Here is a 27,389-nt window from a genome sequence, read left to right on the forward strand (position 1 = left end):
AAAGAAAACCAAATAGCTCTCCTGCATGGTCTATAAAAATAAGAGCTATCTTCTAAATGCTTCCATGAGATGTCACCTGTCCTATGACATGTCTTCAATTTCCTTCAAATATATATTCCATTCAGGCTTATGAGCACTGGCTAATGACAGGATCAGGATTCTTAGTAAATGTATGTTTGAAGTTTTAACTTGTAAGGGACAGGAGAAATGGAAAGAAAATGTTAACATCGTTTCTAAAGAAAAAAAGTAGTGATGAAACAGGAAACAGTGATCCCTGCATCAGCCTAAATAATACAGAAAGGAATCCATTCATAAGCCAAGAGCACTGAAAAATATTTCATATGAAACTGACAGAAAAGACCTTTTCTCTTCAGCTTCGGGGACCAAGGGAGCTGAGAAAAGGGAGGTAGATTCTCAGGCAAACAAATGGAAAACACACAAGAAACCTCAAAACAACTTCTGGGGAACCAGCCAGAGATGCGTGGGAGAGAGTAGTGGTCTTGGAGGAAATTGAAAGATCTCAAACCAAAGAAGGCTTTAAATAAATATCTTCAATACTACCCTAGAGGTAATCTAATCTTACCTCTCTTATAAAGCAGGACAAGAGCACACTGTAAAATCCTAAAAAGATGCTGTCAGGCCTTGATCCCTTAAACATTATTATTCAGTTATAGTGAAGGAGAAGGTAGAGAGATCACTAGCTCAAGGATGGAATTTTAATTACTCATACTGAAAAGGCATCACCTTTTGAATTGAACCAGGTTTTCAGAGACCACAGGCAAAAACCCAAAGGTTATCTTATCTGTTCTGTTCTGGCTTAAAAGAGGAAATATCTAGAAATAAGCAAATTGATCTAAATCTAGCTCTCTACTGAGGAGAGCAAAGTTGATCCTATCAATGATTCTCAATTAAAGCAAAGCCCAGAAGAAAAGCAATGCCAGCTTCTGAGGAGCCACACAGCGATCTGACGGGAAAAAGGCTGTTGCTCCTCTCTAGCCCGCTTTAGCTCCCAGGCAGAGCAAGGGTGGGAGAGCCAGGAACAGCCAGCCACCAGCGGATTTTTCCATACCCACCTCGATACAAATGGAAACTACGCAGAGATCCTGCTAGGTTTCTGACCACTCTCACAGGTCTCAGCCAAGAGTCCCAGTACAGAGGATGCACAGAATGTAACTAAGATTTTCTCTTAAAATCTCTTTAGGCGGGACATAGTTGCACGGCATACCAAGTGAGACAAAGCTGGACTCCAATTCACTTATGTACCTATAATGTGCTTACCAATGTAGAATTTTTACTGTTTTTTCACATAATATTAAAATACTTTGCCTCAAAACCTAGCTGAATGTGAGGGCTGATGACTCAAAAAGAACAAAGAAATAGAACAGGGATATGGTTATGAATATTCAGTTTCTTTTGGGAGTTACACAACTCCTGAGAACAGTATACTCTTATGCAATTAATTTTATGTAAATTAATAGCTATATCAACTTCCATCTCAAGAATAAAGCTGGATTAGAAATACCATTAGGCAAAAAGTTTTTTCTATTTCTCCTATTCTATATCAAAAAGGCCCACAGTTCACTTCATCCATCCTGTCCTGTAGTTTCAGAGGTCTTCAGTAAAAGTGACAGTGTGGATATATTCATTTTTTACATAGCCAAGGGTTTTTCAAGTTATCAAAACCCACACAAATTTCCCCACACAGCTGACAATTATCAAAGGTACTTTTAAACTATAACACCTCTGAACCTTTGACATACTGAAGCCATTTAGTTCTAATTCTAGTAAGAGAGCTTCTGATAACTACCATCATTAAATGCCTCCTCAAACTTAATATAAGTAAATGAAATACAGTGTACCATTTTCTCTCTAATAAGAATATTCAGTTTTAAATTATAGGTGCAGCAAGACACTGCTCTTAAGCAAACAGACTCTGCAGGGTGTTTCAACCCTGTCTTTAATCCATGTTCTGGATTAAAGATTTTAACTTAAATCCATGTTCTAGACATGGTGATGCAATTCTCTAACTTCTAAAAAAAAATTTCAGATCTGTACTACCTATGTGAGCATAAAACCTGGATGTTACAGACAGATGTGTTAGTCTGAAGATAAAGTAATTATCAGATTACCTTAGACTTTGTTCCATTTAAGTCATAAGGTAAGTGCATATAAAGGAATTCTGACCTTTAAAATCCTGATCCTTAAAAAAAAAACAAAACAAAACACAGGTTATCTGTATTTCTATATACAGAGAACCAGGTCCAGCAAAATAATAATAGTAATCACTTCTGAGATCTTGGAATTCTACCTTCTTTGAACTTTTCTAACTGTATGAACTTTCTCTATAATCATTTCTATATTTTTTCCTTATAAGATAAACTATCATCTCTTAGTTTCTACTAATAAACATATGTAGAAACACTCACCATTCTGGATTTTATTGTTGTTTCTTGTGCAATAGCTTTCACTGTCTACTTTTACTGAAGATTCCTTTAAATTCTGTGATTGGCAACTTAAGGTCGAAGGTTCTACCTTTTTTTCCACACAACTATTAGGGTTATCACCATTGATAGCAGCTTTCCCTTCCAGCTTATTTGAAAGAAAATCAGATGTGGAAGGTGCAACTTCTAAGTGCTTCTGCAGTTCAGGAGTACTGGCAATTTCCAATTCTGCCACAGAAGAAGCTTTTGTAGGTAAGCATGGCTTAGGAAGGCCAGCTGACGGTTGTGGAACAGACCCCAATTCGTTTTCCTGATCAGCACTGGTCTTCAGCTGGGTACAGCTACCTTTTGGTTCACTCAGGGTTTCTAAGTCTCCAGTTCCAATCTGAGAGGACTCTGAAGAGAGCAACCCTACTTTGCAGATCTCTGGGTTTGTTCTCAGTATTTGAGTCTTCATATTTAGGGAGGAAGAAAGTTCTTCTGGTAAACTCTGTTTATGACATCTAAAAAAACAAGAGAAAACTAGTATTTTAGGCCTCTTTGTCTCTTCCCTAACAAAAACAATTGTTTGGTTCCGTAAGGCAACCAGAATAAAAGAGAGAAAAACCCTACTTTTATTAGAGAATTAAGGATAGGGTCTTATGCGCTAGAGTTAAAAAGAATCAGTCAATGGCTCTGCAAAAATATTATAGACATTCAGAAAACTAAAACCTTAAATTCCATGTGCATATTCTCATGAATCGTGAACTCCTTCAATTTAGTTCTTCTTACACCATAAAGAACTTTTTAGCTTTCCTCTCAAAACAAACAGTGTCATAAGGAACCAAAACCACCAGCGGCACAAACCTCTGTCCTGCTATGAACAGAATTTAACAGCCCCAACACTGGAAAATTTCACTGTTATTTGATCAGTGATCAGGACCCAAAGTAAATAGAAAAGCTGACTGACTGCTTGCTTGTTCACAGAACAAATTGGTAGTCACCCCCCATTTTAATAGGGGACCCTTATTGTACTTTTTGTTTCTCTGAAATTCATCCCAAAGTTCTTTCCCCAGCAAACAAAAAGTTCTTTAACCTGTTATATTTTTCCCCCTGCCTCTAAAATAGGATTTCATACTGAGAGGAATTTCACATTAGCACTCATATTAGATATCTTTGCCTGGGTACCACTGAACTTCTTACTGCTCCCCCTTCCATCTAACTACCATGTGGTCATCCTCCGAGTTCTATCCCACGGAGCCCACTTTCTTCTCAGCGAATTAATGTGCTCAAACACTATCCCACCTCTTTGCAGTAGTCTTCCAAGCTATTTCTACGCCAGTCTCTTTGGCCCATATCTTAAGTCTTTACCAACTGCCTGCACTCCACCACCATTCCTCAAAGATCCTTCCCTTAAAACTCTTCTCTCTGAACCTATCACCACATCTCTCACCTAGACCTAGGGTCTGGGCTGATTATAACCATGTTTCCCTATTCTCCACACTCCCAATGACCCCGGTTTTCCACATACAACCCATCTTATCCTTTTTCCCTGAAGGCACGCATTTGTTCTACAACTGCTGTAGTACGTCAATTGAGCGTTCTCACTCTATCAAGTTAAAGCTCCTCTTTCTTCATTTCTGTAATGTTTCCATTTCTGTAACATTTTCTACATTCTTCTGCAGGCCTACTCACTTTACACTTCTGAAGGCACCTGACCAATTTGGAAACTAATAAAAAAACCTCCCTGGTCAACCTGAAATATAGTGAATGGCAGGTCATTTCACAAAATTTTAGCTATACTAATTTCTCTGTCTATGAAACACTGAATGTGAAAAAGTCTTACCACCTGAGCAATGTAAGCTCATATATGAAGAACTATGGCTAAAATAGTTTTCTTCTCCTTATTGTCTTTTCCAAAGAACAAATAACTCACCCTTGAGGAATTCTTGCTCCAAGGTTAGGTGGAGAATTGGCAGCTTGGGGAGTACTCTGCTGTCTTGGGTCCTTACCAGGTGGAGTTGCTGGAGTACAGCTGAGTAGGATATCCTTACAAACTGTTGTGCGGACAGACTGCGCAGGACAGATACTGGGAGAAGCCTGAAAGATACCAAATCAACAGATAGTAAAAGGATAAAGTCCCTATTTGGGGAAATATGAAGTGCTAGCAAGATTCAAGTTTATTTGTTTGGTTTAGTACTAAACAAGCATAATACCTTCACCAAATAAAAAGGACAGGAGAACAAGTGATAAATCACAAAATTAAGGACTTATATCTGAAGGCTGTTAATTAATCACTCTGGCTTTTCACAAAACAACTCTTCCTATAAAAAGGTACAGCAGGTCTTTTTTCACAGACCTCTGAATCATTATGCCAAGAAAAAGCAGCCAAGTGGCAATTACTTTAATAACGCAATGCACAGAAGTGAGCTTTTAACAGTCTTCAAATCGTGGCAGCTTCACATGCATTCAGTTTAACATTACTTGAGTGCCCATCACGCACTTACTGTGTAGACTGGCAGGAGACCAGACCACATAGGACTCTTGTAGGCAGTGGTGCCTACTGGATACCAATATAAGCCTTTACAATGCAGTAAAGGTTGAGGACACGGTTCTTGTTCTTATGTGGCTCATCAAGTCACAAAGGTCATCCCATGCTGCAAAAAATATCAAGTCAGGGCTGTGGGACAAAGCTGGGACACCCATCCCCTTCCCTTTTCATATAGTTTTATCTTTACAAAACTGTATGGAATGGACCCACTCTTCTTCCCAGTTTGTACTATCCACAAAGTATCCTTTTCTTAAATTACTCTCCTGAGAATAGTACCAGGTCTGTCCAGAAAAAGCCCAGCCATTGTTAACATAATGAGAACCATTGCATGACATCAACATAACCTGGCAGCCAAGGGACTGGAATGAACATGCATAGACAGTGATGACTTCATTGAACTAGGTAGGGGCAGGAAACACTGTTGAGTGAACAAGTGTACTGTGTGGTTGTAGCATTCATAATAACTGAGTGAGTAGAGCAACAGATCTGCATCAGATTTTGCATTAAGCTTGAAACTACTCAGGTGATTCAGAAGGGCACAGCTATGGGCAGCTGATGCAGGTCTGTGGTGAATGGCAGCCGCATCACAACACGCCCACTAAGGCATTACCAGAATGTTTTGGCAAAATCTCAAATCATCCAGGTGATTCAGCCCCACTACAGCCCAGATTTGGCACCCTGCAATTTCTGACTTTTCCAGAAACTAAAATCACTTTTGAAAGGGAAGAGATATCAGACCATTAACGAGATTCAGGAAAATACAATGGAGCAGCTGACGGCAACTGGAAGAACTATGTGAGGTCCCAAGGTATCTACTTTGAAGGGGACTGATGTGTCATTGTCTTACATACAATGTTTCTTGTATCTTCTTCAATAAATATCCCTTGTTTTTCATAGCACATGGTGGATACTTTCTGGACAGACCTTGTTGTATACTTAAGAAATTTAGATTACAATCTAGGCATCAATTTTTATTTTATATACCATCCACTGAACTGATCAAGTCAAAAAATCCTCTGTCTCATTTTCCATATCCAATCAATGAATCAGTAAATACTGCCTTTACTTCTAAACTATCTGTGGAATCTATCCCTTTCTGTACCACTGCTACTACCATCTTTCCCCTACACTACATGTCTCCTAACTGGCCTGACTTCCATTTTTGCCTGAACATTCTGCCCAAAGTTAATTCTACTAGAGAATAATCTTTATAAAATATGAACCAATCAGATTATATCACTCCATTGCCCATAAAACTCTATGTGGTCTGGCCTCCCCCCAACCCCCTCCACTCACTCCATTCCATTTGTCTACACTGCTCCAGCTATACCACCTTATTTTCTGGTTTTCAAATGTTCTAAGTTCTTTCTTGTTTGTGTTTTTCTACCTGCTATTCCACCTGTGTGGATAGCTTTCATGTATCTGGCTGGTTCCACCCCTTCACCCTCATACCTGCGTTGATCAACTGTCACCTCCTCAGAATCTCTGATAACTCTTTCCAAAGCAGTACCTCACTAGCCACCCCTTTATCATATTACCATGTTTGTGTCTTTTATTGCATTATCACACTGTGAAAGTATCTTTATTTAAATTACTTTTTAAATGTTAGTCTCCTTGCAACATAATGTACACTCCTAAGGGCAAAGACACTGCTTGTATCCACTGTTATACGTCATAAAGCCAGCCACACAGTAGATGCCCAACAAGTAAGACCAGTGGAATGTGTGCGTGAACAAATGCTGTTAGTACTTAGTATTTCAAAATAACTATAAATAATTGTTATGAGTTACCTCAAGAGCCAGGCAGTAACACTCACCAATGTTTAGCACATATAAAATATTCAATAAATATCTGCTGGAAAGAGGGATGGAAGGATAGAGGAAGGAAGGAGGAATCTGCTGTTTGTTACGATGGTTGCTCACCACACTAAGAAAAAGATCTGGAGATAAGTGGCAACAACACAGTGGTAAAGAGTACTGGTTTTGGTATCAGACCTCGGATTGAATCCAGGCTCTGACACTTCCTGGATTCAGTTTCCTCCATCATAAAATGAGAGCAATGAAGCATACTTTATAGGGCTGAGCTTTACCACAGTGCCTGGCACAAGGATTAGCTGTCTCAAAGCAGAAAAGATCACAAAATTTTTTTCAGCTCAGTCACCATGGGTTACAGCCAGCATAACTTAGGATGCTTTTCCTTAAAAACTGAAGTATATCACCTTACAACCTTCCTAAGGGTTAGCTCAACAGGATAGGGCTTCAATTCCAAACCTCATCTTCACATACACACTGCTGCACTGGCCTCTAACTTGACAAGGGTCAAAGTTTCTTCTTACCTGAAGAGTTTTCCCTGAAGGTCTTCTATACCAGTCATGGCAATAGTTCCTCCCTGCCAGCAGACGGAGATAATATAATTGAGTGTTTGATGATATTCTAAAAAGAACACTGCTGGCTCACACTCCTTAGCAAACTCTCCTAATTAACCTAGCAATGTCCTAACTCTGAGGAACAGTCTGCTAGGCAGAGAAGACCTTCAAGGAGCCAGATGTTCCTGGCAAACACATTTACCTTATCCAAAAATATTCATCAGAGCAATCAAGAGTCTCCTCTACCTACTTCTACACTCCTGCATTCAAGACCACCCAAAAGTAAACACTTTGCCAGTCCACACATCTGGGAAGTGCAAACACTGTGAGATATGTGCCAAGTGTGTTACTGTACTCATCTTTCACTCACACATTTAAATAAACTCTCTTTCCCCACTTGTTCCACTACCTCTCTAGCTGTCTCAAAATCTAAGCCAAGCCAGTGTTTCCAAAACTTGCCTGATTACAAGACTCACTCAGGATAAAAAAGAGTATTTACTGATATTCACAATATCCTATAAAGGAATAAGGAGGCTAAAAGAGTACAATTTTTAGTTTAAAAAAGGGGGGAGGGCTCCATGAATATACAGTTAAAAAAAAAAAAAGACAAGTATCCCAAAATATAAATAGAGTCACTGAGAAGTATGATTACAAGTGAGGTTTCTTTCTATGCTTTTCTAGGTTAACAAAAAAAATTAAACAATAACTTTTTTAAATGTGATCATCTTTATTTTGACAAATAAGTTCAGTAGAAAAGAGAATAGATAGTGCAGGGCTTAAGAGCTGAGACAAATTTTTTAAAACATCAAATTTGGTTTTTCATTTTTGATGCAGAAGTTAAGACTCAAAATAGGTTTTTAAAAAAAGTTTCTATGGTGCCCAACAATTAGTTCAGTAGCACACAAACATACTGAACTGAACAATATGTTGAGAGAGGTTCCCTGTCCATAAGAATGTGAATCAGGTAGAGAGGATCACTTATTGGGTATACATTACCACATTTCACAAGTACCTCCTTCAAGGTTTTAAAGTGACTTGCTCAATTACTGGTCCTACCACTGATAAACTTGACACTTTGAAGAACGGGTGTACCTTCCCCTACAGCAGGTCCCCATTGCCCCTAGTCCTCCCTCTCTGCCAGGTTGATTCCTCCATGATCCATCAGGATACTATTTCCTGTTGCTTGGCCCCCTCCCCCAACAATATTACGTAGCTCTCCTTTTCATTTCGCAAACCATTTATACTGATGCATTCTCCCTGATGGATAATATCCAATCAAATTTTTCAAACTGACCTGTATTACCTCTACCCAAGATCACCAGAAATTTATCCAATGTCAAAACATGACAAATTATTACTCTACTATTTCTCTTTCAGCTTCTAACACTGTGGATTACTTAACAATATCATCTGTGAGCTTAACTCTTAAGATGCAATAATCACTTGCTTCACGCCCTTTATGCACTGTTTTACTTTCCATGGTTTCAGTTACCTATGGTCAACCACAGCCCACAAATATGAAAAATTCCAGACATAATAAATTTGAAACTGCACACTGTTCTGAGAAGTATAATAAAATCTCGCTCCATACCTCCCAGGACATGAGACATTTCTTTGTCCAGTGTATCCACGCTGCACATGCTACCCAAATGCTAGTTCCTTAGGAGTGGGGTAGGTTATCAGATTTACTGTCATTATATTGCATCATTTGTGTTCAAGTAACCCTATTTTACTTAATAATGGCCCCAAAGCACAGGAGCAGTGATGCTAGCAATTTACGTATACTAAAGAGAAGCCATGAATTTTATTATGTCTGTATAGGAAAAAACACAGTGTGTATATATATATATATAGTTTGATACAATCCATGGTTACAGGAATCCACTGAGGGTCTTGGAATGTATCCCCCAACAAACAGGGGGAGGACTCCTGTACCTTACTTCACCCTTATAAACGTGAATGCAAAAATGAAAGGTAGCAATGCTAATTTCCATAATTACCTCTTCATTCTTTTCTGAACAAACTAATCAGGTCTACATACTTGGAAAGAAGATAATGGTATTAGATACATTGATTATAAAAGTTCCTGTTGCCTGTATAAAGGTTTATGACTCAGGAATGCCAGATACCCAGATTCTTAAGTACTTGTATAACAGAGGAGTATGTTATATTCCTATTTATGTCCTATTTCAGAACGGAATTAAATCCAATATTTGAACTCACAGTGGCATTTATAGAAGCCTATACTTTTCTGGGCAGGGATTAGTAATGACAAACCAACTATTTCCCTCAAAACACGAGTTATTTGTCTACCCAATCAAAAATGACCAATCGAACCCTGTTATTGAAGAGGTGGCAGTCCTATTTCAACACCAAATCTACTCTAAGATTCTTGCTCTCTTCTCATTACAGGCATTCTTCAATTTGATACACACAACTCAATTTACTTTCAAGGACACCTCCATATCTTGAAATTGTCAAATCTATGGAGAATTTCCAAAAACATCAAAATGCATTTTTACATAAAAAAGTGAACCATAAACTTATATTATCTCCATCTGCTTGAGTGTAGAAATTATGGCCAAGATCTGGAACTAGAGAATAGCAGGTAAGACAGCAGAGAGGACCAGAGAAGACAGTTTAATAATCACTAAAACAAACTGGACATGCACTGTTACAGTTAAGGAAAGCTTCCGGCAAGTGACAAAATAAATCTAGGTTACCTCAGAGCAAGATTTTGCTTGTTTGGAAACCAGGCTTCCATTATTCTCAGAAGACTTGCGTTTTATGGCTCCAGTTCTTGTAGAATTACCTAAAATATTTAAAATTAGTTAAGTTGGCTTCCTTGTTCCCTTAAATGAGAGGAGGTAAAGACAAGAAAGAAAAGAAAGACTTTAATCAAGCAGTATATCTTACCACATGTCCCAAAGTTATCATGTACAACTTCAACATGAATCAGTGATGGATCAACAATTTTGAGTGCTGGAATCTTAAAAATAAAAAAATAAAAATACTGGAAAAATTTATATGCTCTGAAACATACAAGAAATTAGCTCTATTAACATAATAATAGGGGCTTCTTACAAATAATTTCTTTCTTTTTTTATTTTAAAGACTTATTTTATTTTTATATAGAAGGGAAGCAGGAGAGGGAGAGAAACACCAGTGTATGGTTGCCTCTCGCACACCTCCTGCTGGGGACCTGGCCCACAATCCTGGCATGTGCCCTGATTGGGAATCAACCAGTGACCCTTTGGTTCACAGGCTGCTGCTCAATCCGCTGGACTGCACCAGCCAGGGTACAAATAATTTCTTTTAAAACAACTGTGATATTTCCCTTTCCAATCTAGTTATTTTAACATAATATTCGTGTTTAGCACCTAGAAGACATCGTAATTCCTTTTTATAATGATCTTCCCCTGTCATATTACATGCAACTGTCATCATCTTCACCTCCTCACAGTTGACTTGAAGAGTTTTTGATGTTGGGTTTCCATTTACAACAGTTGCAGAAAACCACTGAGTTGATGGGTCCAAGCTATAAATCTTTACTTCAGAACCAACTAAGTTTCTGTCACCTGAAAAGAAAAAAATCCTTAGAGCATTTTGGATTACCTCTCAACAGCACCATCATCAATATAATCTTTTCCTAAGTCTTTTAAAAATGTAGTAGATAACAAACATTAAGAGAGAATTCTATATACAAGAGAAGACATTTCTGCCATGCTATAAGGAAATTTAAACTATTTTAAAACTCCATTCTTCTATTGATTATCCTACAGTGGCTATATACATATTCTAGCATTAGTATCAGATCAAATAGTTATCAGAAAAGTCACTGAGACCTAACTCACTGTCCTCAAGAGTTTTAGACGACTCAAATTTAGAAACTCTAAATAGAACTGCTAACTATGATAAAGAAACTTTGCGAAACTGACCAAGAAACTAGTAATAATAAATGGGAAGCTCAGGTTTATAAAATTAATGTTTTATCAATTTTGTAAGACTGAAATTCCAAATATATCAAATTCCATGTCCAATATAGCTGAACTTTTAAAACATCTACTTTACTTTTACAGTTTTCACATAATCCCTGAACTGTCTAAATTTCAGAGGCTTTGCATATTATACAATATATAAAGTTCTTCAACCATCTAGTTGCATGGGAGAAAGCAGTACTTTCTAAAATATTAGAAATTTCAATGACAGAATGAGGGAGAAAGTCTAAAACACAGTTTCGTTAGAAGTTAGTCAACTCATGAACTATCCACATACCTTGTAAAAGATGGCTTTCATCCAAATGTTTCACAATCAAAGCTTGAAATTCCTTACTGACATCATGATTATCCATAAGGGAAAGTCGAAGATTGTTTACATCCTGAGAAATGGAAGATCATCACATTTGAAGGTAACAAATAAAAAGAGTTGTTGAAATTCCAATGGATATTTTAATCAATCTAATCAGAAAGGTTAAAGTGGTGTCAATTAGCCATTTATTTGATGGCACCAATGAACTGACAGACCATAGAGGGAAACCATCAAATAATCAGAGATATAAAACAGACTGAAGTGAAGTCACTCCAAGATTAAGAGTGGCTCAAATACTAAGAGTGGCTCAAAGCACAATTTTAAATATGGCATAAACTGGCTACATGAAACATAATAAGCAAATAAAAGGGCAGGTGAATCTGTGCCCAAAACACTTTACTCCAAACACTAGAGATTATGGAATTCAAAGATCCAAATCTAAGAGGCAAAAGACATAGAAACCAGAGACCCATACTGTCAACTCACTGAAACTGTTGTTTTTAACATGTCATTGCACACAGATTCATTTAACCTAACTAGGATTCCAAGTCCTACCATTTACAAATGGTAAAGGGGTCTAGGGTGATGGTCACAAAAAATCTGAATGAACAGCCTAAATCTTCAGCGAGCCAATTCTGAAATACACACTTTTTACAGCAACTTCATTTTGGGCACTATTCCATAGTCTTCTCGCTTTGTGCATACACTCAGTTACGATAAATGTATACAGAAGCTGTCTATAGGAATAACCTGCCAACCCAAACTGTATAGCACAGACCTTCCAATAGAAGGCCTTCATGCTTTTCTGCCACTGTGAAATGCATACTAGTGGCCAAAATAATTTATCCATTTCTCCCATTAAAAAGGATAACTAGACTTCCAGCCAAGATGGAGGCGTAGGCGGAAACACTATGCCTCCTTGTACAACCAAAATTAAGAACAATGAAGATTTAGAAACAAAAACACAACCAGAACAGACAGAAAATTGACCTGTATAGAAGTCCAACAACCATTCAACCAGACGGGTAAGAGGGGCAGAATCGGCAGCCAGGCAGAGAAGGTTCGAGGCAGGAAAAGGTGGTGGCTGCCAGACCCGGGAGCGCAGGTGGTGTGAGGCTGAATTTGGTCACACATTTGTGTGCAGATAAACTAGGCAAAAACGGGCAGCAAGACAGACCATGCAACCCAGGGCTCCAGGACCAGAAAATAAAGCCTAAAAGCACTGATTGAAAAGGTGCTGGGAGAGACTCCTAGCCTCACAGGAGAGTTTATTGGGGAGACCCACAGGGTCCTAGAATGCACACAAGCCCACCCACCTGGGAACTAGCATTAGAAGGACCCAATTTGCTTGTGGGAAGCAGCAGAGGGGAATGAAATCCAGCAAGAGTGGCACAAGCACCACTGTTTCCCTCTCTGACCCTGCCCACACATACAGTGTCACAATCCAGTGACAGGAGGGGGGGGGGTTGCCCCACCCTGGTGAACATATAAGGCTCTACCACTTATACGTAACAGGTGCGACCTGACCAAAGAATTATGGCTCAAACAGAAGAACAAATCAAAGCCCATACTTTTAAGCGACCAAGAGACAGCTAAACTATCAGATGCACAGTTTAAAACACTGGTGGATCAAGATGCTCATAGAACTGGTTGATTCTGGTCACAAATTAGATGATAAAATGAAGGCTACACTAAGTGAAATGAAGCAAATTGCACAGGGAACTAATAGTGATGAGAAGAAAACTGGGACTCAAATCAATGGAGTGGACGAGAAGGAAGAAAGAAACAAACAGAAGAGAAGGAAGAAACAAGAATTCAAAAAAATGAGGAGAGGCTTAGGAACCTCCAGGACATCTTTAAATGTTCCAACATCTGAATTATAGGGGTACCAGAAGGGGAAGAGGAAGAGTAACAAATGGAAAACTTATTCCAACAAATAATAAAGGAGAACTCCCCCAATGTGGCAAAGGAAATAGACTTCCAGGAAGTCCAGGAAGCTCAGAGAGTCCCAAAGAAGTTGGATCCAAGGAGGAACACACCAAGGCACATCATAATTATCCAAGATTAAAATGAAGGAGAGAATCCTAGAAGCAGCAAGAGATAAGGGGACCTACAAAGGAGTTCCCATCAGAGTGTCAGCTGATTTCTCAAAGAGACCTTACAGGCAAGAAGGGGCTGGAAAGAAGTATTCCAAGTCATGAAAGGCAAGGACCTTCAACCAAGATTGCTCTATCCAGCAAAGCTTTCATTTAGAATGGAAGGGCAGATAAAGTGCTTCTCAGATAAGGTCAAGTTCAAGGAGTTCATCATCACCAAGTCCTTATATGAAATGCTAAAGGGACTTATCTAAGAAAAAGAAGGTAAAAAAGATGAACAGTGAAAGGACAGCAAACTCACAGTTATTAACAACCACACCTAAAACAAAAGCAAACTAAGCAGACACCTAAAACAGGAGTGGAGACACAGAAATGGAGATCACGTGGAAGGTTAGCAACAGGGGAGTGGAAGGGGGGGAGAAGGTACACAGAATAAGTAGCATAGACGGTGGGGAGAAAATAGACAGGGGGAAGGCAAGAATAGTGTGGGAAACGTAGAAGCTAAAGAATTTATGACACATGGACATGAACTAAAGTGGGGGAATGTGAGTGGGAAGGGGGTATGCAAGGTGGAGGGGAATGAAGGGGGGAAATGGGACAACTGTAATGGCATAATCAATAAAATATATTTTTTTTAAAAGAAAGGATAGCTAGTCTTTTAGAGGCCATTCTGGGAAATTGCAAAGTGATATTAGACTTAACCTAGGGTCTTCATAAGAGCTCAACATTAATTACCAGAACAGGCAATGTGTGCGTTTTTTTTTTCCCCTCATGCTGCTACAATTTCAAACAATCTTAATTGCTCCTACCACAATTAGATAAAACAGCACATTAATGAGGAAAGCCACAAGTGATTCTTAAATAAGGTAAACTAATTCATTCTACTCTGCCTAGGAGAGTTTTAGGGCTCATCAGAAGTACCAGAGAGTGGATCTGGATACTCATCTTTTTTTCTTAACCAGATAACTGGGCCAAATTCAAATTCCAAAAGGCAGACCTTGCACTTCAATTCCATCTTTTGCATATGCCAAATGATTTTCAAGTTCTTTGTGTATTATTTAGGGCAAGTGTCCTGCTGTGGTAATCACATCTCTCAACATAGTTTCTCACAGTAGAAGCCTAATGTGATCATCCATATCTATTGTACAAGACAATGCCCTGAAGCACCAAACTTTTGACTATTATCATCAATGAAAGTCAAAAGCATACATCATAGTCTCCTTCAATTAATATTAATAACATTCACACTGATAGCCCACAGTGCATCTCCCTCGAGAACAGACTTACTGATCGAGATTTTTTTCAGTATCAGTAAACAAAATTATGAGTTCTATTTTAACTGAAAAGCTTGAACATATGCAACATGTAAAACAGAACCATCCAGCAGAAAACATTGCTAAGAAGTAAAAACTACTTTATCACTCAGTAAGGCAAGATATTCACCGCCCCACCTTATTTTTCTTGGTTCCTCAGGGCAAGTCATTCTTTCTTAAGGAAAAATATCAAGATGCTTTATCCGAGATATGAAGGTAACTTGCACCTGAAATTAAGTAAAAGCATCTTCCTCTTTTCCATTATAAAATAAATTTCAGAGTATGAACCTTCTTTTCACTCACTTCCAGGATATGGAAGTAAAATTGAGACTTGAGCGGAGAAAAAAAGCCAGTGCTTTAGCTTTTCCAATACAGGGCCAGCAAAGGCAATGTCCATTGGCCCTAAACTGCCTTTAAGCAAATAAACAAGCTTAATTATTCTACAGCTCACAGAATAGAAGCAGGTAAAGGGGATTAGAAAGCTTTATAAAAACACCTAAAAGATGAATGTTATTTTAAGTCCAACATTATTCCCAAGGTGATCTATGGTGATAAATTATTCTGTGTGTTCTTCCCCTCCCCTCCCAACATTTTCATAACAAAGGAAATCACGTATAAGCAAGACCCAGGAGCCTAAATGTGAAGAAAAAGGTGTGACTTTTACAAACGAATTAAAAAGAACACACACAAACTCACACTTGGTTCTCATCATTCACGGTAGTTACTTTCTATTAAGTCACCACAAACACTGAACTAGTGCATACCAAACCACCGCTCCAAAGGGAAATATAGGGATAGGTTCTTTCAAGCCTCTGGTCACAATATTTTCATCAATCAATCAATACATAACCTTGTTCTATGTGTGCTTCTGTTGAAAGACACATTTTTCAGTATATACTATATCAACCTTGAACTCAAAACTAACAGCTTATTTAACACATGCTTTTTTCTCCCTAAGACAAATCACAGCATCCTTGCACTTAAGAACACTAGACAACACTTCAACACTAATTTTGAGGTCCATTTAAACAGTGAAATCATCAACACACAGCACCAAAATTCAGCATTAAGTAGGTCCTGAAATAGACTTTTTTTAAAACACGAAGGAGAAAATGAAGGCAGAATGTTGCTTTTTTTTACCTCAGCTGGGAACATGTGTCAGACAACTTAACTTTTTTGCTAGTCTCTAAATGTCTGTAAATGACTGTGAAAGCACCCAGCTATTGATTTGGGGGTTACAGATATATTTTTGTGAGTAGGCAAACTCACAAATATAGACTCCATAACTAATAAGGACTGACATGTATGTGTGTAATGCATATATGTATAGATATATGAATACATAGATATGACTGACAGTCAATTATTTAAAAGTTACTTTTGTATCACCTAGGCAGTTCTATACACACACACCATAAACTGTGGTACCTTTGTCCTTCCAGCTTCATAGGGATGGCACCAAGCCAATGACTAACACTGAGGGATAATGTCTAACAACCAACTGTTGACAGGATGGGTTCTTTTCTCCGTTAGGTATTTAAATTAAAGCAATCAACATCAATATTTTAGTTCTCATGCTAAAGAAGGGCTTTTTAAATTATATTTTGGGGGTTTAATATTGTTTCTATGTTATACCTGTATAGGCTTCAAAAGGTCTTTAGAAAGAAATACTCTCTGTTGATCTCCTAGAAAGCGAATAGAAGTAATGGATCCCAAACCAGCTTTGTCCAAGAGAGATTTATATACCTAAAACAAAACAAAGTATTATGCAACCACAATAAGATCACACAATTTTTATCCAATTAATAATTTAAACCAGATACACATTTGAGAGTCATTAACATATAGGCCTGGGCCCAGAGATACGTGTCTCCCCAAAATTTATGTAAAAAGTTATGTGTATGTATATTTTCCTAGAAAGACAAGGCCGTATTTTCAGCAACTTCTTAGTAGTAGCTGGGAGAAAAAATATATACAGATCTGTATGTCTGTGTATGTCTGCTAGTTTCTGACCTGACTGAGAATTCCTCACATTACTCCACCCCCCAGTTTTCAAGTGAAGAAAGTGGGGCCCCCAAAAGTCAAGGGCCCAGAGCTCCTAGCAGGTCTAAGAGGAAATTGAGAGTGCTCTTCTGACTCATCTACGTTGTCATATATCTATATTATTCTCCAGAGGGCCAAATATAGGCATTACATGTATACCTGTATGTAATTTTCACATTTTACATATGTATACATATACATATATGTAATATACATATTAGTATACATATATCACATATATACATGGCATTTTGCTGTGTACAATATACATCCTTAGTACTACCCATGTATAATATGCACCCTTATTTTTCCCTCAAAGTTTGAGCATTATACACAGCAAAATACAGTATTTTTCCTATTTCACTCACAATGAATGAAATACCCTCTTCTCATTGACTTCAATAAACCCTAGTTTGTACTCACTATCGCAGGCCACTGTACAATTCGTTCAGAAATTTCAGGACATTTTCTTTCAGCCAAAACTAAGTTATGTTCTACTAAAAATGCTCTCCTTAGAAGGCCGTAGACTTCTATCCATCTTCTCTTTCTCCAAGATTCCCCATCAAACTCCACACACACCTACACAAATAGAAAAGAAACAGATTTGATTAACAAAAATAAACAGAAAAAATTTTCCATGTCCAATTATACCCTTATTATTCTACTCAAATATTTGTATGTGCTGTTCCCCTTTCCTACTCTCTGTCTTACTTTCACACAATAAACTAACTAGATATGGATCAAGCTTTGGCTCCTAAATCACTTTGGGAAGCCTCTGCCCCTCAAAGTTACCTCTCAGAAGCCCACAAAGCACAGAACCCCCTTTACAAGATTTTTACATATGTTAGTTAGATATCAGAGCTTTAAAGAAGTGAAAGACAGAATGTAAAAGTACTCATTGCTTGGCACTGTAAATCTATGTTGACATAGATTTGTGGGCTTGAGATGACTCCAATGACCACAACCCATCACCTGCTTTTGAATTCCTCGGGTATCAGTAGGATACCAAAGGCCTAATAGATGGCACTTCCTTAGAAATCCCTTTTAACTGAATAGATTCTAAGACTCAGATTCTAAGACTATCTTGCTAAATGAGGTCTCCAGAACTACTTTTAGCTTCTTATATGAAAGTTAAACTACCTTTGCAATATCACTTTGCAAGTAATTGTGAGGTTTTCTGCTTCTGACCTGCAAAATACATTTTAACCCTAAAGCTAAAACCCTTACGATTTGTATAAATATTTTAGGACAGAAGGAAGTCTCTTCCCTTCCCAAAGCCAAAGCTTAGGCAAAGGCTTTGAAGACCCCCCTGCCCCCCCAAAAAAAAACCAGTGTTAAAAGGCGTCCACAGCAACAACGACAAAAAAAGATCTGCATGTCACCCACCTTCCGGGAGACCTAAGACGCTGCAGCTCTGAAGGCTGCCTAAATATCCTTGGAAACTGCCCCATGGAGAAACAAACTTGGCCACTATGCCACCATTAAGTTCCCCCTGAATACTGAGCCAGTCATGAAGGAGACAGAAAACAACAATACACTTGTGTTCATTATGGAGGTCAAGGCGAACAAGCACTAGAGCAGACAGGCTGTGAAGAAGCTGTATGACAGTGACATGGCCAAGGCTAACACCCTGATCAGGCCTGATGGGGGGAAGAAGGCATGCGCTTGACTGGCTCCAGACAATGATGCTTTGGATGTTGCCAACAAAATTGAGATCGTCTAACCTGAGTCTAGCAGGCTAACTCTAAATATAAAAATTTTATACTATTAAAAAAACAAAGAATTCAGTCTGAAAGTAGGTCTCTGACTCAGAAGTAGAAATCATTCACAAAACCTTAAGTTCATATAAATGCACCAAAACACCCTAGCTTACTTAATCCATTATAAACATGCTATTCAGTAATTCATTCTAAATCTTTTTTTTGTATTTTAACTAATACACAATAAACTCCCTCAATATTTGTAGTAATCACTATTTCTACTTGATTTAAAATTCTTGCCCTAGTTGGTGTGGCTCAGTAGATTGAGTGCTGGCCTGCAAACCAAATGGTCACTGGTTCAATTCCCAGGCAGGGCACACGCATCAGCTGCAGGCCAGCTCCCCAGTGGAGGGTGCACAAGAGGCAACCACACATTGGTATTTCTCTCCCTCTCCACTCTTTCTAAAAATAACTAAATAAAATCTTTTCAAAGTTGTTCTTCTTTTAAGGCGAACAACTTGCTTGTTTGCCTTGACCTCCATAACAAACACAAGTGTATTGTTGTCTTCTGTCTCCTTCATTTTTGGTTTCAAAAATTAAGTAATAAATCTATCAACAATGTTCATAATTTCATGTCAATAACTCCCTTTTCAACCTTTAACTAAAAAAGTTTTAGTTAACTTCCATTTATCTGGCAGAACCAAATTAAAAAATCCTTTCCTCAAAGAAGTCGTCCCTTACCAAAGAGCCCCTCTCTCCCAAGAGAGGTCCCCTATGCTAATTGTATTCAAAACCCTGTACTTTTCCTTCCCAGCACTTATCCACACTTTGAATTATTCATTTGTGGTTACCTGACTGACATATTATTATAAATTCTAATAGGACAAAGTCTGTGTCTGCTTTTACCACCATGTTTCACTGGTATCCAGTTCTGGGTCAGTACTCAAATACTTGTTGAACGAATAAATTTCTCTCTAAATCAGGCTCCTACGTTCTGTGTCTCTCATTCATTTAGAAGGGAGGAAGTTCCTAACTGATATACCACTAGCCCCAATCCCAAACTTTTTCCAGTTTTATGGCTATTGATAAAATTTAAGACCTACCCTACCCTTCCCCTCCTGCCAACAACAAAATTTGCATCCCTAACTTCCCCCAAGAAGCTTATCTTCTTGGTATGTCAGGCTTTTAACCCTGTAGTTAATTAGAGAGTAAGTACAAATATGTGAACACCTAGTACGTGACAAGGCTCCATGTACTCTCTCTTTGGTTCTATGTATTCCCTTCATTACCACAACCAAGCAAATGTATTTTACAGGAGTTCAAAGACTGTCCATTTCCTGTATTTCTATTCTATTTCCCTAGTCATAGAATCCAGATCCTCTGATATCTTCTCTTCTGACCCACATCACATCAACCTCAAACCCAAGCTAGCTTTGGATGAGTTTTCCCATCGAAGTAGTGTAAGAGGAGTGAGCATCATACAAATTTCAGAATCAGAGAAATCTGGGTTTGAATCTCAGGTATGTTTTAATTTTCTTAGAATGATTTTAGATGCATGAAATACAATACATATGATTACAAAGGAAATCAATTAACCTATACCCCAGGTTAAATCTAAGCCCTCTGAATCACGTTTTGTTTGCTAGCTTGCAAATGAAAGTACTAACACCTACCCTCATTGAATGGTAAGGAAGATTTTAAAAACAATGTGTATAAATTACCTGGCAAGAAAAGTAGGTATTTTTAAGACCTCTGTGGTAATTTAAATGTTAATTTATCAGGGTATTACTCCTTCAGTTAAGAATGAGGGACAGAGAATCTTCAATATGATTATCTAACTATTCGGCAAAAAAAAGAGAACTAAGACCTTAAAGGGTTTCACAATACTTAAGCAACATCACAATTCTCATCAAATCGCTATTTATAAATAACCTAGTTTAGGACTTTGGAGTAGTAGGTTGCGTTGGTTAAAAACTCACATTAACTTTGGTTTGGGAAAAAGACAACTTAAAAAAGATAATAATGAAACCAACAGGTTGTGAGCTTTCTTCAACTTCTTTCAAGTTTCCTATCAAAACCACGTATGTCTTTTATTTATGTCTGAGGCTTGAGGTTCTATGAATAGGAACGCCACCCCCACGCCAAACAAAGCCTCTTCTGCAGAAATGTCTATAAAATGACATATCGGTAAGAATTCAAATCCAGGAGGAACTAAAGTGACATGATTAAACTACTGCAAGCTGACCGATGTAACTAGTTCTCATCCCTAATTGCATTCTTTCCCCCATATTCCCTTGATTTAAGTACAAAAATGTTACTTATGCTATCTGACTCCGAAGGCCAAAAAAGAGGCTTATCATTTCCAATTTTGCTATTCCAGATAAAGAGAATGTCACTGCGCCAGCATTAGATTATTTATCTAAATTGCTTTTTCCGTGTAGAGATAATAATTTTATGATTCCTTCATTTATTTATTCAAATATTCCAGCAAACGTGACACAACGAGCAGTGTTCTAGGTGCTAAGGATATACAGGCCAGTAAAATAAAGTGTTCAAATCTCACTCTACCTGAATATTAAAACTCAGTGCTTAAGGTCTGGAGACAAATTTGAGCAAATTATTTAACTTCTTTAAGAGTTAATTTCTAACAATAAAAAATGTGCTTTACCATCTAGGATACTTGTGAGGATTAAACAAAGTAGCATCTGCCACATAATAAGCATTTATGTTATGTCTTCACCTGCACTTCTTTGTAATCAACTAGATACACTGAATCTGGGTAACTTTATACAAAGTCTCTCGAGGTGAAACAGTATTAATAAGCCTTGGTCTCAATAATATCAGCCCCAACTAAGCAAATCAGTCTAGACAGACCTCTACTTCTAACACTAAAAGGCTGGACAGTGCTTGAATTTCATTCACTCATATTCATCTCGGCCCTCAGTCCTGTCCCACCCAAAACTCAGTATCCCTAAAAAACCCAAATGTAAGGAAGAATGGTCTCAGTTACTTAGTTTCTGCCTGCATCTCACCAAGCACAATTTGGTTCTATTGTTCTGAAATTCTGTTTTTACTAATCAAACATACCTTTAAACCTAAGCCAATTACTTCATCTTCTACTCAACTAAGGAAGGTGGCAATAAATCATAATTAAAAAAGAAAAAATCAAGTAGATTTATACTTATATAAGACTGAGTCATGAGGTCTGCAGGTAAAAGCAAAAATCCAAAACAAGTCAAAATTCTTCTTGTATTTAAAATTCCCCCTCTCCAGGTCAGGCCCCTTAAAGACACACAGCAAAACAGACTCAAATCCTCCTTCCATCACTTAGTAACTCATTAAGCAAGTCTAAACAAGACTCCTTTCCCCAATTCTATTTCCTCATTCTGAAAATGAACATATTACCACCACCTCAAAGGTCAGGGTTAGTGAGATGCGGAGATTAAAAAGTGTACACATAAAGAACCTCCAAGATTGCTTTCCTAAACCAACAGGTACTCAATCACTGTTGGGAAAGAACACCTAGGCCCTCATCATCATCAGCAAAAGAACTAAAGACTGTGAAATTTAAATCAAACCTTGTGTCCATTCAAATCAGAGAAAAATAAATACACAAGAGAAAACTTTACTTGGCAGGTGAAATCAACTGCAACAACTACGGTTGAAATCAAGTATACAAAGCCCATTTTATGGAGAAATATTAGCCTAAAGCAAGTAAGCTGACCATCTCTGCATACAATCCATTCTTTCCATAATATCAAACCCTGGTTTGCTAGGAGGAATGAAACGGAAGAGAAAAATCAAACTTCACAGTGTATGACAAGAGTCCTTTATGGTACAGTCCTTTGATCAGGAAGTATGATAATTAAGAGAGTGAGCTCAGAAGGCAAAACCTCCTGGGTTAGAACACAGGCTATGCCAATTCCTAGGTATGTGACCTGAGGCAAGATACTTAATTTTCCTCAGCCGCAGAATTTTTGTCTGTAAAAGGGAGCAATATTGGTAACTTACCCCTAAAGAACTGCTGTAAAGAGTAAATAAAATTATGGCTGTGAACTGCTCAGTACAATTCCTGGCACACGGTTAAATGCTCAATGGCCACTCTTCTTTTTTACACGTAACAAGGAACACTATATATGTAAGCTTTAAAAATACATAATCCCACATCTTTTCCCCACAGCTCTCTGCAGAGTAGTACAGGTTTGGACATGCATGGTCACCTTGAAAGTATTCAAATGAACAGTTTCAGAAATCAACACATATTCAACTGCCAATGCTAAAACTCGCTTCCCGTATTTTAGTTTTCAAGAACAAGCAAAGATGGTGAGCAAGTACTGAAACACCCATTACCAAAGGTTAGAAATCTCTTCTGACAAGCTTCCTTCATGTTATCATCACTTTGGAGTCTTTGTCAGGGACCTTTTTCAGCTATTTTTGCACAAAGAAGTCTTTGTTGGTACAATGGCTTCCTCGCTGGTTGTTCCTAGACAATCCTTTCACTTCAATACTTCTATTAGGTAGTACAATCGGAATTCATTTGTTTTCTAAAAGGTCTAATTAAAAAAGCTTCTGAGTGTCCTTGTAATTAAAACTCCTTGGTCGCACTTTTCCTCACTTCTCTCCCTGCCCCTGAACACCAGAGGTGGAATATTTCGAAGCCATTCCTCCAACCCACCTTGTAAGGGGCAGCTAGCTCCACCCATCCCTCCATATATGGTCCTGTCCCACACCCATCCACAAGCACAACCAAGAACCCACTCCTGCCCCGGGCCCCCATATATGGACAAATACCCACCCTAACATACATAACAGAACCAAACTCCTCCCTCTACACACACACTTCAGTTCTATCAGAGCTAAAAGTTTAAGAAGTTGGGTGAAGAAATTAAGAGGAACGACAAACGAAAGCACTTCCAAGCAGTAGCCCTAAGGATTCCTTAATGATTCCAACCGCCAACCTGTAGCCCAACTTATATTAAGAACAAAACTCTCCCTCCGGAAAAATAATCACACGGTCCTAATGGGGCACAGCGCTCACAACACCGAAGCATGCCTGAACAACCCCAAAGCCCATTTTTAGATACTAGCAACTTCAGGCCAAATACACATCGGCTCAACACAACCACTTCGAAAACTTTTAAGGTCTAGTTTTCTGCACCTTCAGATCACATACCAACTTTCTGATCGCCCTTTTCACAAAAGGAAAGGAGGATGCCGGCTGTCTCGTGCCCAAGGTAACGAAACGTCCCAAGGCCGAGGCCCGGTTTTACCTTCAGATCCTTCTTGGTAACGTCAGTGTGGGAGACGGCCCGAATGGTCCCGGAGAGCCAGGGCCACTCCGCGACGCGCTCCACGTCCCAGCCGTCGTGGCCGCCGTCGCTGCGGTCGCCTGCGGACAGACTGAGAAATCGCTTCCCTACCAATACTGGCCAACTTTCTCCGAGCGTGAGCACCATGGTTTCCACGCCTGCAGGAAGGGCTCCTCCCTGCAAAAAAAAAAAATGCAATGGGGGCGGCAGGTGGTAGGGGGCCAGCGAGAAATGGGCGGGGGCGGCGGGGGCAGAGGAAGAGGTCCTAACCCTAGTCGGGGGACCAGACAGCAGACGGCGGCCCGGGCGAAGGGGGACCCCTCACCCAACCCCTCCAACCGCACCCTCTCCGCCCCCCATCCCTCCCCCACGGCAAACACGGGCCCAAGCGCCGCGTGACCCTCGCTCTCCCAAGTTTCGTTTTTCCCAAAACCTTAAACCTAAGCGCAGAGAGAGCAAGAGGAGAATTATTTGCGGCTTAAGTGGATTTTGAAGTGTTCGTCCCTCACCCCAGAAAGGAGAAGGCCCCAATGCAGAGAGCCCGTCCTAGGCGGCCGACTCCCCCACGGTTCCGCACTTGCCCCGCCCGACACCCCGCTTCCCGGACGGCGATCCTAGGACGCTTCTCGCCCCCGCCTGCGGCACACGGGCGGCCGGGCCGCAGCTTCAGTTCCTTCACCTTTCTTCCTCCTCTCCCCGCAGCCGAGGCCGCGACGCTCTTACCCCGCCTCCCTGAGTCACCCGCGGCGGCCGCTGTTTCCAACCACCCAGCCGACTCAGGTTCTGAGTTGGTTCGAGAGCTCTCACAAGACACGCACGGCCTCCCAGACCCGCCCCCTCGGAGCCGCTTCCACCGCTCATTGGCTCAGTCTGAGGAGCTGAGCCAGGCTCGTGGGGACAAAGCTAGTTACTATTGGCCAGCCGGGCTAGGGCGGGGCGCGAGGAAAAAACAATTCCTTGGCTGCCTCCTCCCTCAGCCCTCCCCCTTCCGACTCCCGGACGACCCCCATTAGGTTAAAGTACACTGAAGGGAAAGATCCCTCCGCCAAAGCCATTCTTTTCATTTGTTGCCTCTTGGAACGCAAAAAAGTCCGGCGAAAGCGGTTATCAACTTTAAGGCTCAGAGGAAAATGGCAGTGTTGCACAGATTAAGACTCTACGGCGAACCCCAGGGCTGTAGGTGCCCACTGGATTTGCTCCTCAAGTGCACGAGCTGTCGAAAGATAATGGGCTTTCTACTTGGCGGAAGAATCTCACAGGAAAGGGGTGAGGGTGGCGCAGGGTCCGCGGGGGAGGAAAGAGACTGGAACGTGCGGTTTCAGGCGTACTCTGCTAGAGGGTGGAGCCACAGTGCTCCGGAGGCTCGTGCGCAGGCGCTTCGTAGAGCTTAGGCTAAAGCTTGGGCTGCTGGGTGAAATGGCCGCGGGAGGCGCAAGCGCACGTGGTGCTGATCAGGGAATGTCTAAAGTCCGCCATTTTGAAAGAAAAATGAAGAAAGGCTTGGAGACCCTCGGAAATGAGGTTCATTAAAATTAGAGCAAAGGAGGCCATTCAATGCCTTGCTTAATGGAATTTTTTTTATGTAAAGGAAGGATGAGGAGGTATCCTGAGGCTTAAAAATTGAAACATTAGATGAAGGCCACAACAATGCAAGAGATATGAAGAGATTGTAATTTTGAAAGACAAAGGAGATAAGTGATTGTGTCATTTAGGCCTGAAGTCTCTTGGTGGAATCAAGAAGAAATGGAACGAAGAAATTGAAAACCTTGCCCTTTATAAGGGCCGTTACTTGACACAGCATCACATTTAATCCTTAACCTATTGAGTGAAGACTTTGTGCTTTCAATTACTAATGTGATGTCTGAAAAATCAGAAAAACTTAAGAAATTTATTGAAATGTATTCAAGGGATTACAGATGCAGGTTAACTCCAGGTATTGCTTTTAAACATATGTTCTGAATAGTTGATGTTAATTTTGTTTATGAAGAGTACAGCTTGAAGAATTAAGTTGGATTTATAATTTACAGACCATTCAAAGGGAGGTAATGGAGCGAAGGTAACCTGTCCAGTTTAAAAAGAGAAAAAAATGGAAACAAAAGAAAAATAGAAGTATGGTAAACAGAAAAAATAAAATGAGAGGTATAAGTCCAAGCTTTGCTATTTACAATAAATATAAATTGGTTAATTTTATTCATAAGTTAAAAGAAATGTGGATTATAAACAAAATCCAACTACAAATTAACTATAAGTAAACAACAACAGCACAGAAAACTTGAAAATATTGGGTTTAAAGATTTTCTAATCAATGGTAATGGAAGGAAAGCAATATACCGATAGTAACATAATTGAAAGCAAAAGCATCAAAGAAGAAAAATATTTTATATTAATAAAGGATAAAGTCTGTGAAGACAACAGAATCTGAAAACAAAGCCTAGTCAAAGCTAAGACTGAACTATTTAGTACTGTGAGGAAATCGACAATTTGTAGTTAGAGTAGAAAATGTATCTATCCCAGAAGTAGGCACCTCAGATAAATTTGTAAAATAAGTGAAGTTATGGAGGACTTAGATTACATAGTTAAATACTAATTTGAAAAACAATCACTAGGGACAAATTCTACCAAACTTCATGGAATATATAATTTCTATGTTATATGTGTGTTTCCAGAACTTAGGAAAGAGGTCAAGAGATCCAGTGCATAACTCTGTTACCAAATCTGAGTCAGGAGAACACAAGAAAGGGCAACTATAGTCCAATTACTCTTATGAATTATGATGGAAAAAATTTTTGTATAAAATATCAGCAAATTTAATCCAGTATATTTTCAAAATAACCACCATGATTAATTAGGGTAATCATGAGTATAGGACTACTTTAAGATTAGAAAATTACTATAACTTAACCACAAGTACCTTAAAAGTGAAAAATATGTTCATTTTAATAGAGGCTAGAAAGAGTACATAGTCATGTTGAACACTGAACTACCTAGAAAACTAGAGGATAAATATGAGGTCTGTCCAGAAGGTATACAGCCATGTAATATAAATAATAGAAACATTTAATGGAAAAGATACAAGAAACATTGTACCTAGAACAAGGACACCTCAGTCCCCTTTCACGTACCATATTTTTTCGGACTGTAAGATACACTTTTTTACCACATTTTTTGCTTCAAAATTTTTCCTCTTTGCTTTCTCTAAAACCAAGTGTGTCTGGAGTCCACACCATAAGACAGACCTAGGTTTTAGAAGAGGAAAATAGGGGAAAATTTTTTGAAGCAAAAAA

At 39.1% G+C, this 27,389-nt stretch overlaps 1 protein-coding gene across 3 annotated transcripts in view; it reads right to left on the bottom strand.

Annotated features, from left to right (window-relative positions):
- Positions 1–24,911, bottom strand: part of KDM3A (lysine demethylase 3A) — a 50,081-nt gene extending 25,170 nt beyond the window's left edge. The window contains exons 1-10 of one of the 3 annotated variants that reach the window (XM_037159695.2): positions 24,829–24,911; positions 24,067–24,282; positions 17,520–17,675; positions 16,689–16,799; positions 11,612–11,714; positions 10,790–10,914; positions 10,253–10,325; positions 10,060–10,148; positions 4,357–4,520; positions 2,427–2,944 (exon numbers count right to left, since the gene is read on the bottom strand). In XM_037159695.2, the coding sequence (XP_037015590.2) occupies positions 2,427–2,944; positions 4,357–4,520; positions 10,060–10,148; positions 10,253–10,325; positions 10,790–10,914; positions 11,612–11,714; positions 16,689–16,799; positions 17,520–17,675; positions 24,067–24,252 (1,525 nt within the window). In that variant the 5' untranslated portion in view covers positions 24,253–24,282; positions 24,829–24,911. Of the gene's footprint in view, positions 1–2,426; positions 2,945–4,356; positions 4,521–10,059; positions 10,149–10,252; positions 10,326–10,789; positions 10,915–11,611; positions 11,715–16,688; positions 16,800–17,519; positions 17,676–24,066; positions 24,283–24,614; positions 24,724–24,784 lie in introns of those variants that run through there. The other 2 variants (XM_037159696.2, XM_037159697.2) reach the window with 2 other exon arrangements.
- Positions 24,912–27,389: the final 2,478 nt, after the last annotated feature.

This window comes from Artibeus jamaicensis, unplaced genomic scaffold, assembly GCF_021234435.1.
Source record: "Artibeus jamaicensis isolate MK-2021 breed Jamaican fruit bat unplaced genomic scaffold, CSHL_Jam_final contig_384, whole genome shotgun sequence".
Lineage (NCBI taxonomy): Eukaryota > Metazoa > Chordata > Mammalia > Chiroptera > Phyllostomidae > Artibeus > Artibeus jamaicensis.